Source organism: Vitis riparia, chromosome 7 (assembly GCF_004353265.1).
Source record: "Vitis riparia cultivar Riparia Gloire de Montpellier isolate 1030 chromosome 7, EGFV_Vit.rip_1.0, whole genome shotgun sequence".
Taxonomy (NCBI): Eukaryota; Viridiplantae; Streptophyta; class Magnoliopsida; order Vitales; family Vitaceae; genus Vitis; species Vitis riparia.
In genome coordinates, this window is record NC_048437.1 from 2,251,289 (window position 1) to 2,269,658 (window position 18,370).

At 35.5% G+C, this 18,370-nt stretch overlaps 1 protein-coding gene across 1 annotated transcript; it reads right to left on the minus strand.

The window, feature by feature from the left end:
* Nucleotides 1-1,305: 1,305 nt before the first annotated feature.
* Nucleotides 1,306-14,119, minus strand: LOC117919244 (RNA polymerase II transcriptional coactivator KIWI-like). Its single transcript, XM_034836377.1, has 4 exons — nt 13,952-14,119; nt 13,757-13,862; nt 1,684-1,706; nt 1,306-1,603 (listed from the first exon to the last, which is right to left on the minus strand). Exons 1-4 carry the CDS (start codon nt 14,072-14,074, stop codon nt 1,544-1,546), a joined length of 312 nt encoding a protein of 103 aa, XP_034692268.1. The 5' UTR covers nt 14,075-14,119; the 3' UTR covers nt 1,306-1,543.
* Nucleotides 14,120-18,370: the final 4,251 nt, after the last annotated feature.

Sequence of the window (18,370 nt, forward strand, 5' to 3'; positions counted from 1 at the left end):
ATATTTTCATGATTAAAAACGATTTTATATTCTGAAGATTTTGAATTAAGTTAATTCGAGTTATTAAAGAATGCCAGTACAACAATTTTTTTGTTAGTTAGGTAATTAACCTAAAGTGATCGACCTATTCACCTTAGTAATCTTTACCGCTAAGCAACTAATTGACCGAGTGGGCAACTAAATTGAGCATTGGTCAACCTAATGTGCAACTAAATGACAAGTTGGCTCTTAATAATTACTTGCAAATGGTAATGACCAGCAAATGGTCAACCACTTGAGCAATAATGTGTCTAATGACCTTTTTTTTTTTCTTCTAAAATTCTATAAATATGGTTGTTAAAATTTATTTATAATGGATCGACAACTTTTGAATCATTATTACATTAAGTTCATCAAACCCTAACTTGCACAATCTTTGATTACGCACAATCCCTTTTCATTTATACTTTAAAAGAGAGTTCAATTGAGGTCCTTTAATAACCAAAAAACTAATTATCAATATTTGAATCTTGGTTAGAAAACCTATAAAGAAAATAGTAGAGAAATTCTTAAAGCTTGAAAGAAATTTTAAAGCATAGATGGAGTTAATTTTTTATTTTTTTATTTTAACAATGAGAAATCTTTGGCTCTTTTTAGGAATGTTTTCAAAAATAATTATCAGAGAACATCTTTCGAAAACTCTATTGTGTTGTTAAAAAATACAAAATGTCTTCAAAAATTGAATTTTGTAAAATGGTTTTCTATTCTAAAAAACAAAAAACAAATTTGATTGTATCAATAAAAGCAATAATAATAATTAAAAACTTGTTTGGTAGTTAATTTTGCAAAATGAGTCTTTTTTACTCATGATTAACATGATGTCGTAAAAAACCTAATTTCTAAAATTAAAATTTTAAAATATAAATATATATTTGATTAGAACATAAAAACACATTCATTAATTTTAAAAATTATATGAATCCATCTTTAGAAGTGTAAAGCACATCTATTTATGGTCAATTTCCAACATTCTTATTCAGACATGCAATTGTTAAACTAATCAAAATCTTAGGAGCATTTCACCTATAATTTCATGGTATTTGACAAAACTTTTTATTGATAAAATATTCATGTATGATTTATTGCAATTAATAAACATCATAAAACAATATCTCATAAATAAGTTACAATAATTACATGTTCACCTACTCAATCAACATTAAAACATATTAAAACTATAAGTATTATAACGCGACCACTACATTTAATATAACATTATGAATAAAAGGTATCGTACATCATACAAGGAAGTTATGATGTTCCACATTGAGTGATAAATGAGAGCAAAGCATCACATTACTTCCATTATAGCAGACTTACTCCCAATTCCAAACCAGAAAAGAGTATAGTTAGTATGGTTAAATCCTAAGTACAAAACATGAACACCATTTTCTCACTCAAATTCATCACCATTCTCTCATGGCCAAAAAACAGGGCAATACAATCCAGCATTCACAGCATTTCTATAGTAGATATCAACAAGAAGCCACAATATGCTAGCACCCTAAGCATTGTCAGCAACTGCCTCGTCAATTTCATTGACGTGATCTCGAAGAACATTCCACTACACAACACAACACAAGATGGTAAAATGTCTTTAACAGCCATCAAAGAAAACAAGAAAAATAGGGAACAAATGCTTACCTGATCCATGGTTAGTGAGATACCTGAAACAGTGAGCAACATAGCCATCATCAATTTGCAGGTTTCATTTATCAATCAAAATGCAAATCCAATTTTAAAGAAATTTCTCAGTTGCACTATGCAGATGTAATCAACCCAAGCCCTTTCACAACTGTAGTATGTTTATACACATACAAAAACTTAAATGGAAACTCTTTAGGGCTTGTTTGAGTGTATTTTTAGTTTATAGCGCTTGTATGGAGAAGCAGTTAGCTGGATATATAAACTAGACAAGTCCCTTTAAAATTCACTTAAAAGTATTTTGGTGATGCGTATGTGAGCGTGAGCATATTGTAATTGTCAAAAAAAGTATCTATATCATCCAAAAAACTAAATAAAAATTGTTTTATTAAGCCAACAAAATTTTCAAGAGACTTAAAAAGAATCAATATTGACAAAAAACAAGCATGATGAGAATAATTTCATTATAGCCAAAGAGGAAAAAAAAAACCTTTCTTCTTTACATATTAACTTAATAAATAAAAGACAATCATTGATTTAATAATTAAAAACTTAATGAGATATAAGAAGATTTGTAATTCAACCATGTTCTCTCATTGATCTCTCATTTACAATTGTGTAGAGAGAATCCAAATGGTAGAGAGAAAAAAAAAAACAGAAGAGTTTTTTGAGAGAGAGAATATGCTAGATGTGTGTACATTTTATTTGAATCTTAGTACCCTGCATGTTTTTTATTTCAAGAGAAGAGGTGCTTCTCTTGGGAGCACCACTCTTAATGTGTTTAAAGCAGTTTTTACAATTTTTGCCTAATGCTTAATCTTTATTAGGAATGCTTTTAACCTTTAGGAAAGGTCAACGAAAGGTATTTAACAGGAGAATATGGCCTTATTGAGAAAGTTTGAGGCTAAGAGAAAGACAACACTGAATGCCTCGAGGAAGCACACTATGGGAGGATTCTCTCACAATGAAAGGGAAATGCAGAAATTGGAATACTCTGCGAATTATGATGGCAATCTAGGCCAAGAGAATTTTGTTCCTGGAATGTCAAAGAGCAAGAGAAAGGTCATCAAATATTTTATTAGGTCTCAAAGGGCAAGGCATGTTTTGTTTACAAGAGACCAAGCTCAAATCTATGTCAAGAGTTGATTAGATACATTTGGGTTCGGTAGGTTTTGGAATGTGGAGTTTGGAATAATAATGCGCTGGAATTATTTGGGGATTGAAGGTGCTTTTTCAAACCAGAATGCATCAACCACATGTTTTCAAATCTAAAATGAGTTGGCCCTCACTTAAAAGGGTTGGTGTCTAACACAATTAGGCAATGATCCGAAGTCAAACTGGATGCTTTGAGGGAAACCTTGCTCCCACTCATTAGAAATAGGAATCTATCCAACCTTTTGCAAATAGGGATTTCTTGCAAGTTTGACAAGGTGAAGGATGCATTCCTAAGAGGAGGATCAATTAACTCACAATCTCTTATAAAGTCATCAAAATCCCTCATGCTTGTAGTTGGCCTAGAATCCCCTAACTTTTCGGAAATTCTTCTTATAACATTAAAATCCCCACCAACACACCAATTTGGAAAAGTTAAGCCTGAAAGATCTTGAAGCTCCAACCAAAAATCCTTTCTCGAGTAAGACAAACTAGGACCATAGACCGAAGTTTACCAGAAAGCTCTATCATCCTTTGACTCCAACTTGACTGTTATAGAGAAAGACCTTAGAACAACCTCTAAACACTTAAACCTCAGAGCATCCCAAAGGATTGCCACTCCTCCCAACGCCCCGCGAGTTGGGAGAATTCGCACTCTTTATTTTTTACCTTCCACACGCTACCCACAAACCTCCTATCACAAGAGTCCCTCTTTGTTTCCTGCAACAGAACCACATCTGAGTTTTCATGACAAATACAATAATCCTTCATGACCCTTCTTTTCTTTCTAGAACCAAGACCTCTAATATTCCAACCGATGATTTTCATCATTATTGAAAAAACCCAGAAAATACCAAAGAACCCAAAAACCTAAAGAAGCCTAGGGGCAATAGAAGAAATTCTATTCTTCCTTCTGGAATAAACCTGTTGCATAGAGTTGCCTTTGCTTTTGGCCATCTGAGCTCCACTCTCATTATATTTGACAATTTTGATTTGCAACATTTACAAAACCGATTTAATGGAAGCTAATTTTAAAAAAGAGATGCCTTCAATATGGAAATCTTCCAACTGAGCGGGACCAAACTCCACAAACAGACTCCTCACTAGGGAAGAAACTCCACTAGGGTTGTTTTGAGGTAACCTGAGAAAAGAAACGCCCTCTAACTCTTGGCTAGGCTTGCTTACTGGAGACACCACACCTTTGGGACAGGAACAACCCCCAAATGAACTTGAAGGAAACTTCTCAGACCCTGAAGGATTGGCCGATGAAGGCAAAAGACAATCCGAAGAGCTCAAAGGAAGGATCGAAGAAAGCACAGAAAGACCCAGGGACCAAAGAAAAGCAACTGGGGATAAAGGAGAAGAAGAAAGCTCAAAAGCCTTTTCTAAAGTCTGGCCTTTAACCATAGAGAATGGAGTAGAAGTCTATACTTGGGCTTATCACCTACAGTGAAGAGCACCCCCTCTAACCTTAACCCCTCTTGGGCCATCCCCCAAACAAGGGCTCGAAACTCCCTCTGCTTCCTCCATCGACCCTCGAGCTTTTGACTGCCTTGATCTCTCCATAAGGGATAAGCTCTGGCTCTCTCTCCCTAAGAAAATCTTTGCCTTTGAAGAAAGCTCTCTCTCTTGAAAACAATTTTCTGCACTCGCAACGACGCTCCCATCCAAAGAGCTTGGCAGCTTCTCAAGGAAGGGCGTTGGGGGCAAACTTCTCACACAACTACTGCCCAACTTCCTGTCTGGACTAACATGAGGCTTCGACACATGGAGAGAGGAGCTAAGATTCCTTGGGAGAGAAACCTTCAGCGAGTTACCTATGTTGTAGCACAAGCTTTTGTCTTTAAGGCTAGCCAAAAGGGCTTGCTTTTCAGAAAAAGATGGCCCAAGGTCTAAACCGTGAAGTGGGTCTTCCTTGGAATAGGCCCTACTTGCACTGGGCTCGCCCTCAAATAACCTAAGTCCATCATTGAAAAAGGCTTTGGACAGGCTTGGGTTTTTCCTCCGAGATGGGCCTAAGTTTCCTTCTACACAGGCTTCCTTCTCCCTTAAGTCATCAGCCCGCTTAATATTCCCATTTGAATTTGAAATGATATGTGAGACAAGAGGAAGTGGGTGGCAGTTGTTCCCCAAATTCTCTTCTGCCCCGCCATGTGTCCTCAGTTCCTGTGAAGAATCTTTCAGCACATCAACTCCCATTGAAAGCAACTAGCTTCTGCAACGAGTTAACTTAGTCCTCCACTGCAACCCTTCTCCTTCCCCTCTGATAACTGATGTTACTACTGTAAAAACCCAAGCACCATCTATCACTTCCAATAGTGTTGGCAACATCACATTTAGGTTCATCTCCACCTTCAATTTGACCTTTGACAAATCTACGAGCTTTAAGGTGTCTCGATCCACCTCTGTCACCTTCCCCCAATTCTTCATAATGAACTTTAACTGGTTTTCATCCCATAGATGGAATGGAAGACCCCGTAATTCTATCCAACCCTTCCTGAATTTTCCAAGAACCACTGTATTTTCTATTGGAGATCATTTCCTCAAACAAAAAACTGTTCCTCCTCTCAATACCAATCTTCCTCGCTCTTGAAACCACTCTGCTCTTTCAACGGAGTCCACAAAGAAAACGCCTTTGTAATTTGTAAAAGGATTGATGGAGATCATTCCCCTCGCCCCCATCATTCTCGCAAGAGCCTTACCAACAATACCCCAATCTTGAACTTTTCCTTGGCACTCAAAGATCACAACCTTAGCCCACTTTCCAACTGGCAAGAGATCTCCTTTCCTTGGATCCTCCTCTTCCACAACTTTAGCATAAGAATGGTTCCCACTACACCATCCCATACCCACCCTTGTTCATCATCACTACTTCTACCTTCTCTATTCCATTGACAAAAAGAAAATAGCACTCCGACATTAAGGACAACGATTTCCTTAAGGTTTCCCATCCTCAACCTTTGACACCTTCAGGCACAATCAGAGAAGTAGTTTTTTTGTTTGTAACGAACTCCATAATTCTAATGAATCTTCCTCTGCTATTGAAACAAACCTCCAATAAATGTGCCCTCGATTTACCCCTAAACTTTCAAATAAAAGCTCGATATCCTACCAACTCCACAGCTTTCTTCAACTATTCCATTACCCAAATGACTTTCTCCTCTTCAAAAGCCACCAAAAAAGCTTTTCCTTGCAGCCTCTCTATAATCGAGATACAAGGACCCCCCATAGATGCCTTCAAACTTGACCTTAAAAACCTTTTTCTCCACTTTGAAACTCTTCTCACCCATGAGACCTTTGAATCACCTTTCCTTGTTTCTCAGAGGCTTTCTCCTAGTACTGCCATAGCCTTTTCAAACAATTGAAATACTTGGTGATGTTGTCTCCTCCTTGTCATATCTCACCAAGTTGTAGTTGCAACTCATAAGCTTGAGACTGATTGCCAAGATCAAAGTACATCTAGTTGATATTGTACCATCTTTTATTAGTTCTTTGGAAGCTTCTTTTGCAATTTCTTTCCCAATAAAAGAAGTTTGAAGTTCGAGGGCCTCTAAAAAAGTGTCTTTGGTTGGGAGATTGTTTGAGAGCAGATCTTAATGATGAACCAATTAAGAAGATGAGGAAGGCCTCTAGCTAACTGGTATTGTTTGTGTAGAAGCAACAAGGAGCCAGTTAACCATATTTTTCTCCATTGTGGCATGGCAAGGAGTTTATGGCAATTGGTGGTGGAGCTTTTTGGAGTCTCTTTTGTGCTTCCTAAGTTGGTTAGAGAGACTTTATCGAGGCGAAAGGAGAGTTTTGGGGGGAAGAAAAGAAGGTAAGGTTTGGAGATTGATCCCTCCAAATTTGTTTTGAACTATTTGGCAAGTGTAAAATGAATGTTCAATGGGTTAGGGTGATTGGTTCAACCCTTGCTCCTTGTTTCCCTCATCTAGAGGTTATTTAGATGTTGATGTTTCCTTGTTTCTTTTCATTGATTATATAAGGAACCATTAATTTTTTTGTTTCCTTATAGTCTTTCAGCACCCTTTGTCTACTCCCAATGTATTAAGGGTGTGACCTTCATTATCGACATTTTTCAATACATACTCTATGTTTGCCTATTAGAAAAAAAAAAAAAAAAAATTAGGAAACGCTTTTGGCCCTACTAGAAGCACTCTTAAACAAGGCTTAGTCAAGCATAAAGTAGCTACTCCAGACATGACAAAGTAAATTGATATGAGAGCTTTCTTAAAACTCTACTTCTTTTTTTTTTATAGGAAACAACAAATAGATATATTGATAGAAAAAAGAAGTACAAGAGAAGGATGAGGAATCCTCCCACCAAAGATAAAACTAAACAACAACAATAAAAAAAAAAACCAGAAACTACACTACGAAAACTACGAACAAGCTCTCTTGGCTAGACCATCCCGCTGGAACTACACACATTGTCTGTTACAAACAAACAATGTATTACATTAAAATTAAAAATGGCAAACCTTTCTATGCATGTGAGATATGAAAGCTACCAAAGAAATGAAATATTAACTAGAGGCCAAGGGAAGAAAACCCTCTAAAATCACCAACCATTAATAAACATAATTATAGTGATTTAAAATTTTCAATAGTAAGCTTGGGATTTTTTAAAGGATTCTCTCATCCTTCTCCTTCCAAATGCCCCATGTAATGCAAATCACCTATGCCATGCCTATAGTGTCATTAACAGAACTAATTAGAACAGCATCCCAAACAAACAGTATAAGCCCTTTATTCTAATATGAGAGCTTTCTTAAAACTCTACTTCATTGTCAGTTACAAATAAACAATGTATCACATTAAAATTAAAAATGGCAAACCTTTCTATGCATGTGAGATATCAAAGCTACCAAAGAAATGAAATATTAACTAGGGGCCAAGGGAAGAAAACCCTCTAAAATCACCAACCATTAATAAACATAATTATAGTGATTTCAAAATTTCAATAGTAAGCTTGGGATTTTTTTAAAGGATTCTCTCATCCTTCTCCTCTCCATGTAATGCAAATCACCTATGCAATGCCTAGAGTGCCATTAACAGAACTAATTAGAACAGCATCCCAAACAAACAGTATAAGCCCTTTATTCTAATATGAAACTAAGAGAACATGCATATACTTGTAAAGGAACTATAGCCATGGCTTCCCTCTTTGCAATGAAAGGAGATCATAGGAAAAGCAATCCATCAGTTCCACGACTTACTAACCTCACTTCCCAATATCTAAAATGTGTAAACTTAAAATGATATTTTCTAATTAGAGAATCCATATAGGAAGATGAATTATCCAGTCCATAATCCAGAACTAGTTAAAAAAAGAATAAAAAGCCCTAGTGCTGCTATGAAACGAGGATCAAATGAAGAATTTGGCCCAACAACTAAAAAAGATCAGATGAGGATTTACTTATCTAAGTCTGTAGAAACACACTGACTAATAAAAGAACCCATACAGGGAAAAAAAACATAGTGAGCCTTGCCATAATCCAAAACTACTTAATTTTTATTGTCAGCATACAAGGGGATCCCCACTCTCTTCTATTAAGTAGATCCATAGTATCAATAACAGGATTCCAATGGAGTTTCAAATACTTCAAATTTTGCTTAAGCCATTTTAGCAAGAGAAGCAGCCATGTCAACCAAATGAAACTATGTACTAGCTAGTTCAACCACAACTTTGTGCATAGCTCATCCAGAAAATAATATTTCACCTAAGTGAAATCTTGGATGAACTAATCAAGTAGTAGTTCAGGTTGTTCTTCACCAGAAAATTCTTGCATGTTATACCTAAACCTTGATACCATATAATAATCTTGGGACTGACAAAAATAAGCTCTTTATAACTCACCAAAAAGTAGCAAGACTAAAAGTCAAAGGAAAAATCTTGTCAATACCAAAACTAGGTCCCCCCATCCTGAACAAATTCCTTTCCATTATCAGGCTTAAGATAAAATTTGACAGCCTGTCCATGGAGGCCTGCTGTAGTTCTGCCTTGCTCTCGCATGAATATACACAACTAATAATTTTCCTCAGAAATGCTTCTTCTCCTAGTCGGAATCATTCTTCTCAGACTTGTCATACTATTTCAAAACTATGTTAGACACTACTGCAATTGTAAGCACTCATTCTTCAAGGCTTGTTTGGTACAAAGTTGATGCCAGATGAGGGTAAAGATTTCCCTACTACTGTGGATAATGGGCCAAAATATAAGATCCAGAATTTTAAACAAAACCATTGTTGAAATAGTTGATTGGTTTTTGGTTTGTGAAATCATAAAAACTGTTTAGGGTCTACAGACATAACATGAGTAGCATAACATAGGAACAATGACATATGTAGCTGAAATTCATAAAGGCAAAACAATGTGCTACTGAAATTTCTAAAAAGCAACCAGTTCAGGATTCAGGGTGTTTAGGTCAAAAGCTTAAACGTGGAAAGTGGTTAAGGGTAGCAAAAGCAGGCTATTAGAAAAACAAAACAAAACAAATGATCACAAGTTGTGGACTTAAATTGTGATTTTAACAGTACTATGAATTAAAAAGATGAAATAAAGATAAGAATAAGAAGAAGAGCTGGGTTTTTAAGAGCAAGATGAAATGAGAAAACTAGGCCCTGTTTGGAAACTATTCATGAAAATAATTTCAAGTTCTTTAGAACAGAAAACATGTTTAACAAACTTTTGATAAAAAAATAGTTTTTTTAGAAATTGTTCTAACAACAGATTGGATTTTAGACAAATTTGAAGTGTTTTTAGTTGTTTCTTTCTTTTACAATAAACCAAAGTTCAACAGAGGCAGACCAGGAAAGATAATTGTCACTGCCAACCAATTTCTCCAAAGTAATCATAGGAGATCCAGATATAACAGAGGAAAAAATGGAATTTTTAGTAGCCATATCTACTTATCTGGAGAATGATGTATATTTGGATCGAAGAGAGCCCTAATATGGTTGCAGATCGCTGCGTGGCACCACTGGAAAGGGAGACGGCTTCAGATCACGGCGTGGCACCACCGGAAAGGTAGAAGAACACTTCCTTAGGCACGTGCAGGGATTAGGATGGAGAAAAAGTAGCCGAAGCTCGCCGGAAAAACTGTTTGGAGGGTCGGCGGAGGCAAAAAACCCCAAAAGAGGTACGTGCAGGGCTCGGATGGCAGAACCAGGGATGAAGGAAGGCTAGTCGGCGTCAGGCGAGGCTAGAGGAGGAGGCGCGTGGCCAGGAAATCCTTCACGTGCCCTCACGCGCCGACGCGTGAGATGCAGTCGCCGGACGGAAAATTGCGCGTGGACGGCGCGTGGATGATCTTTTGGTTCCGGTGCCTTCACAAAAGTTGGAGATCTCCTCCAGGCGCTCCTTCTGGTATGGTCGGTGTCGGAAAAAGACGTCGCCGGAAAAGTTCGCCGGCGGTGAGTGTTTTCTAACAACGATCCGACTGACCGGAAAGTATTGGGAGATGGGGAAGGTGACCGGAATGAAACACGGTCATCGGAAGGTTTCCCGGAGTTGATGACACGGGAAACTGGAAAGAATTAGGTTTTCTCCCTTGGCTCTGATACCATGTTGAAAGAGATAAAGAAGAAAGACCTTAATTCTCATTCATGTAATATCTACTTACAATTGAGAAATATATATATATACAAGGCTAGGAGTCCTAACTACCATACATGTGACCTATATTAACAAGGAAAGATTATACACTATAAATACATTATATTCAACAACAGTAGTTTGAGCAACAATTGAAAATACAAAGAATACTTTGAGAACTTTGACGTTATGTGGAAGTGAGAATACCTTCATAAACAGGCCCCAAATCGTCAAAGCTAAATAATCAAATTACACATCTCAATTAATTTGGGAAGATTGGATTTAGCTACAGATTAGAAAACTTACTAGTCAAGAAAAATTCTAAAAGCAGCACAGACAAAACATAAAAACTATTTCAGAATTCAAATTTCATAAGGAGAAAACTTCTAAAACACTAAGCACTACTTTGCAACCCAATAAGATGCCACTAACTCATACTAAAAAGTCTTAGAAAATAAGAAGAGGGAAGTATAATAAACTTTCAGCCAAAAGGACCTTCAGAACTCCAGTGGATTACAAGCAGAAACTATAAGAGTATGAAACTCAAGAAAATAAAAATTATTGGAAAATAGATATGCCAGTACTGCAGGAATTTTACAAGCACTTCTTGTGAATTCCAATCCTATGCCCTTCACAACCTTAATCTTGATGCTCCATCATGAAATCTTATTAAATGCCCAATCAGATTAAACCACAGTAATAGAACCCCTTCCAGTATCTATCATGAGCTCTCCTTAAAACCACACATCATGGCTCATTCTTAAGTTAAGTGGTCATGCTGGAACATTGTCTACAGGCTACAGCCCTTAAGTCTCTAAATATTCTCTTTTGTTATTAAACCAGCAGTACTAATATTTGCAAAGGGTAGATTTTTAAGTTTCACTATATAGCTTCCAAGTCTCCACACGTAAAGCTTCATTTTGATCAAGCATATCACCAAAATATAAATGTGTCACTTGTTATGCTATACCAGTTCATTATTATGCCTAAAATATTATAAGCATTTTCACTATATATATTGCACCACAAACCATGTAAAATTTATGCGAATTGGTCATAATGGCACACACATACATGTTCTTTTTAAATATATATAATTTGGTTAACAAATGGGATTTTCCATCTGATTTTAAAAATCAAAACACCATATCCGCTCACACACTGACTCAGTCAACCAAGGAACCATTTTGTTAGCATGGAAGTTCTTTTCTTGTTTTAGAAAGTCAAACTTGTATAATTTTTGTTGCTCTTTGTAAAATGCTAACAAATCAATACACATTAAAGTGTCTCAAATTCTTAATTAGCATAGATTCCTTTTTGCAAAGAATATCGTATAGAATATTTCCTAAGTTGACATGTTATTGTAATATTATATATCTTTATAGAATAAGGAAAATTATTAGGAATATATCTATAAATATTACAGGTCATGAAGGGAAAAGGTCATGAGTTAGAGATAGATTTGTAAAAACTTTATAAGATGGATAGAAATGTGAGGAAAAATGGGAAACACCTAGTGGAGTAAGAGGCTCGTGGTTTAGGGTATAGATACAAGGAGTGGGGAAACATAGGATGTTTCAGGAACCAAATAGTTGTATTTATTTTTGTCATCTATAATAGTTTTTATAGGATAGTGAAATGATTATCTTTCATCCGTTGATGTAAGCATGATTGGCTAAACCACATTAAAACCTCATGTATCTTTGTGTGAATTGTTTTGTTTGCATTAAAGTTTTCGCTAACACAACAAACTGGTATCAAAACCCAAGTTAAAGATTTCTAGAAGAATCAAAGAGAATAGAGCACACAAGAGGATGACAAAAGGAATTTTAGTTAAAAGTGCAAGAGGATGACAAAAGGAATTTTAATTAAAGGAGTAGTCAATTGTTCTCTCTTAGGGATGTGACACAAAAAGTGTGCATCATGGAAAGATGGAAGATTGACTTAATGGAATTTGATCCAAAGTAAAGATTGTTGGAAAATGCCCCGAATTCTTAATTAATATACATTCCTTTTTGTAAAGAATATTGTATAAAATATTTCTTAAGTTGATAATTTATTATAATATTAGATTTTCTTATAGAATAAGGAATGTTATTATGAATATCTCTATAAATATTAAAGGTCATAAAAGGAAAAGGTTATAAGATGAAGACGAACTTATAAAAACTATACGTGGTGGATAGAGAGACAAGATACTTCAATAATCCAATAGTTGTATATTCCCGAATAGGTGTTTTTTGTGTGCATGAGAAGCGGAAAGTGTGGATCACTTGCTTATACATTGTACAGTGGCTAGAGTTCTTTGGGACTTTGTGTTGGGTTTAGTTGGGGTCAAGTGGGTGTTCCCTAATACTGTAAAGGAGGTTTTATTTAGTTGGGGGGGGGGGGGGGGGGTTATGTGGGGAAAAAAAGGAAAAAATTCTGGAATGCCATTCCGTTATTCATTTTTTGGACGGTGTGGAAGGAAAGGAATAGATTAGCCTTTAGGGGGGGGACTTAGCAATTCAGAGGTTTAAATATTCTTTTGTATGTAATATGTGGGGTTGGGCTAAATTGTACATGGAAGAGGAGCCGCTCTCCCTTTTAGATTTCCTAGAGTGGTTGGCCTCCAGTTGAGGGGTGGTTTGTTTTTTTGGTTTTTTTGCTTGTTTTGGGCCTTTGTTGCCTGGTATACGCCTTGTATACGTTGAGGTTTTTTAGCCTCTTTAATGAATTGTGCTTACTTATCAAAAAAAAATAATCCAATAGTTGTATATGTTTTTGTCCTTTGCAATATTACCCATGGTATAATGAGATGATTCTCTCTCATCCGTGCATGTAAGCATAATTGATCAAAACACATTAAAACCTTGTCTATCTTTGCATGGATTATTTTGTTTGTATTAAAGCTTCCATTAGAACAATAAAAAAGAAAGACTATGAAAACCAGCAAAGTAATAAACCCCAATAGATGCTAAGAATGAAAACCACAAAGCAAAAAAAAAAAAAAAAAAGGAAGGGGAAGAAGAAAAAAAAGTCCCATTAGAAAAGATCAGCCAAAATTAAAGCCCAAAGGCAACCAAAGCGCAAATTCGATAATCACCACAGACGCAACTGAATGAAACCAAAAATTGGAAACCCACTTTTAAAAATAAAAATAATATAAAACAATCTAAACCTAAAAAAAATGAAAACCGACATAAAAATAAAAATAATAATCATGATAATTGTATTGTCATGTTTCTGCAAAACGGTTCTAATTTCTGCTCCGAAACAACTAAATTCAAATAAAAAAGGAAAATGAAAACCCGCATAGAAAATCCATCAGAAGAAGAAAAGTACCTTTTTTGCCAGGCATTTGCTTGCCATCTTTGACGTAGAACTCTCGAATATCCACCTGAACCTTCCCTTGCCAGTTCCTCACTGAAACCCTCCTGTTCCTCGAAATCTAAACACCGGCATACAATTATATACATATATAGTCAAATGTATATGAAAAAAAAAAAATCAAATAAAATAAAACAAAAAATAAAAAACCTCGCAGACGATGATATTGTCGGGGTCATCGGAGTCTTTCATAGAGGATTTCTTGGATGACGCGTGGTCGTCGGAGTCGCCGTCTGAGGCGTAGCTCTGCTTCCTCTTTCCCCACTTCGACATCGTTTCGTTTTCTCTTCCCTCTTCTCCGGGTGCGAGTGTAAACAACTACAAAACCCTTTTTTAATTTTCTTCGGCTTCTATTTAATTTTCTTTTTTAACTTTTCTTAAAAATAATAATTTAAATTTTTTTTAATTACATTATTTAAAATAAACATTTATTTAAAATTATCAGCATCCCTATCTCATTAAAAAAAAAAAAAGATGAGGTGGAACGAGAATATGAATTTCCTGTGTCTTCGACTTGTCTTGTTTAATTATTCCTTTTTAACATTTTTCCAAAAAATATTTTTAAAATAAATATATTTTTTATATAATTAGAATAATTATAATTTTTTATAACTTATTTTATTAAAAAATAATTTTATTATTATTATATATCAAAAATAAGAAAATAAAAATCAAATTAAATTAATTTTATATATAATCAGGACAGACCATATAGACAAGACAATACTTAAACTCGTCCTGAACTTTATCCCAAGTCTTAAAAAAAATCTTAAACACTTAACCCATTTATTAAAATTTTAAACTTATCCGATTAGAAGCGAAATGCGACTTAGTACTCGAAAAAATTTACCCTATTATTATCCCTAATACTATACACATCTACTTTATTTACATTTTTAAGTGTTAACTTTAAAATGTTAATTTTATTAATACATCGATTTTTTTTTTGTTAAATCTAACTAATGCATATATATACAAAAAATTTTACTATACCTAATATATTCCTTTCATTATTTTGCCTCTCATCCAGTGTCTGCTTACTTCTTTCAATCTTTTTCTTCTAATCAACAAACCCAAGGGCAAAAATCCTTACCCGCAGGCAAAATATTTTCTTTGAAACTTGTTTGTTAACAAAAAAAAAATATTTAAGATAAATTCAAAATTAATTTCAATCTTTTTAAACCATGTTTTTTTAGATCTACACACTAATACTATGTTTATATCATCTTAATATATTTTTGGACTTATGATTTATGTAAAGCTTGATACAAATTGTTGTAAAGTTAGTTAAAAACGCTTAGGAATGATTTAAGAAGTGTTCTAGAAGTAAAAATTAAATTAAATTAAAATTTAAAAAAAAAATGAGAAAAAAAACACATAATATATGTCAAATAAGGTCAAACTTTAAAGGTATTTTGATAATTCCTTCAAGATTCATTTTTGTTTTAAAAAACCTTAATTATGGTGGGTATGTAAAGATATCTAGTGGATACAAATATAACTTCTCCCTTTCAAAACATCAAAAATATTCATCTTGATAAAAAAAAAAATGCTCTTTTCTTCTTGTTTCCTTCCAACACACAATTATCCCTTTATTTTCATCTCACCTTTTTTCTCTTTATTTCCCTTGCGCAATATTTTTTTTTCCTTCTCTTTATTCTCTTATCATAAAGAAAGTTAAGCTCTCACTTTTCTCTCCACTCTTCATTAATTGTAACAACCCTAATTTTTAATAATAATACTTTGAAGTTTCATTTTAATTACCTTTTTACTAAACAAGCATGAGCATCACCTTCTTGTTTATCCCTTACCAAGCTTGAGGTGTCACAATGCATACAACCAAGGATGAGGTGTTGGAAGGCATGCAACTTAAGTATGAGGTGCAAAGGCATGCAACCAAGTATGAAGCTTCAAAAACATGCAACTAGGTATGAGATGTTGAAAGAATGTAATCAAGTATAAGGTATCAAGAGCATGCAACGAATTATGACAGGTTGAATATATGCAACCAAGCATGAAATGTCCACGACATGTTACCAAGAATGAGGTGTCCAAGGCATGCAACCAAGCATGAGATGTCCAAAGTATACAACCAAGCATAAGGTGTCCAAGGCATGCAACCAAGCATGAGGTGTCCAAGGCGTGCAACCAAGCATGAGTTGTTGAATTAACATGTCAAAATGCATGTAACCTAGAGGACACTAAGCCGTCTTGATCATATGACATCTAGTAGGGCATAATGACTCATCAAGTTGTTGTACCTACTCAAGCAGGTGTCAGGATCAAGCATGTGCCATGTGTTGTCTTGATGCTACAAGAGAAGCACTAATCATTTCTTTTTGAGCGACACCTAGCTAGCCCATGCAACGAGTCACCTATATGTTCACTTGCTTTATATTCCTATAAAGAGGGTGTTCACCTACCAAGAAAGGAAAGTAGAGAAGTATGAAAAAGCTCTTATAGTGATGTTATTTCAAAGGTTGAATCTTTAAGTCATCATAACGGATGTAGTGCAACAATTCTAATAGAAAAGGTGAGTGATCTTATAATGCATGATTTTACATGGTTTTAGAATTATATATCTCATGTTTAAAATGTTATATGAATTCGTTATTTTTTTTAAATTTCATGAGATATGCTTTAAAAATGTGTTGGTCAAATGCTATGTTTTTAATAAATATGTGTTCCTTGTATCTTTGATATATTTGTATATAAATAGTTGAGATGGTTCTATGATCATGAAAGGATGGGTACAATTTAGGGAAACTTTGTCTAAGAAGGCTGGATTTTAAGCAGGACTATTGTGACCCCTCCAATCTTTCCTAGAAGCTTACCAAGTACGTACGATTCACTAAAAATCATTGGTACTACCATTACGATACTTTACATTGTTATTATGGATGTGATTGTAATATATCCTAGACTTATATCGTGCTATAGAGATGGAGAGGCACATTGTAGTCGATTGCCCTTGTGATATTTTAAGCTAAGAGATGAAAGAGCATTGGAACAATTTGTATGAGAAGCGTGTTGGGAGATGTTAGGGCATTGTGTCTATGTGACACCATGTTATATGAGATTTATATCATCTATGGACAAATATATGATTTATGTTGATAGAGGAAAGTTCATAGCATCTAGAGCCTTAAACTTATGACCCGAAGTTGTTCATGTCATCCACAACCTTGAGTCATTCACAGTATTTAGAGGCTTAAGGTAATGACATTGAATCGGTCATATCATCCACTGCTTTGAGTGGTTCATAGCATCTAGAGTTTTGAGCTCACAGGATCTCGAGTCGTTCATATCATCCACAACACTGAGTTGTTCATAGCATCCAAAGCCCTGAGCTCACAACCCGGAGTCTTTCATGTCAACCACTACCTTGAGTTGCTCATAGTATCTAGATCCCTAATCTCATAACCTAGAGTCGTTCATGTTATCGTCAACCTTGAGTTGTTCATAACATCTAGGAACCTAATCTCACAACCTAGAATCATTTATGTCATCCACAACCCTGAGCCATTCACAACATCTAGAGTCTTGAGGTTATGATGTTGAATCAATCATATCATCCACAACCCTGAGCGGTTCATAGCATTTAGAGCCTTGAGCACATGGGGTGTCAAGTCGTTCATATCATCCACAACATTGAGTTGTTCATAGCATCCAGAGCCTTGAGTTCACGACCCAAAGTCTTTCATGTCAACCACCACCCTGAGATGTTCATAGTATTTAGAACCCTAAGCTCATAACCCATAGTTGTTCATGTTATCCCTAACACTTAGTTGTTCATGGCATCTAGAGACTTGAGCTCAGGACCTAGAGTTGTTCACGTCATTTACAGTCCTGAGTTGTTCATATCATCTAAAGGTTTGAGGTCATGACGTAGAATCGTTCATGTCAACCATAGCCCAGAGCTATTCACATCATCTAGAGCTCTAAGCTCACGACTTGGAGTCTTTGATGTCAACCACAACCCTATGTTGTTCATAGTGTCTAAAGGCCTTAGCTCATGACCCAAAGTTGTTCGTGTCTTTCACAGCCTTGAGTTGTTCATAGCATTTGGAGCCCTGAGCTCATGACCCAAGGTCGTTCATGTCAATTATAGCACTAAGGTGTTCATAGCATCTAGATCTCTTATCTCACAACCTGAAGTCGTTTTTATCACCCACAATCCTGAGTTGTTCACAACATTTAGATACTTGAGGTCATGACGTTGAATTAGTCATATCATCCACAGCCCTGAGCGGTTCATAACATCTAAAGCCCCGAGCTCCTGGGATCCCAAGTCATTCATATCATCTACAACACTGAATTGTTCATAGCATCCACAACCTTTAGCTCATGACCCGAATTCTTACATATCAACCACCGCCTTGAGATGTTCATAATAAGCAGAGCCCTGAGCTCATAACTTGGAGTCGTTCATGTTATCTTTAGCTGTAAGTTGTTCATAGAATATAGAGACCTGAGCTGACGACCTAGAGTCGCATGTCATCCACAACCCTAGGCTCACAACTCGAAGTCGTTTATGTCATCTAAAGCACTAAGCCATTCACAACATCT

Bases quoted from the DNA above. Each gene is read 5' to 3' on its own strand.
- LOC117919244 (XM_034836377.1), bottom strand. From the start codon at position 14,074: ATGTCGAAGTGGGGAAAGAGGAAGCAGAGCTACGCCTCAGACGGCGAC. The intron at 1,707-13,756 runs GTACTTTTCTTC...TCACTGTTTCAG, and splicing joins GCAAATGCCTGGCAAAAAAG to GTATCTCACTAACCATGGAT. The intron at 1,604-1,683 runs GTAAGCATTTGT...TGTGTTGTGTAG, and splicing joins TCTCACTAACCATGGATCAG to TGGAATGTTCTTCGAGATCA.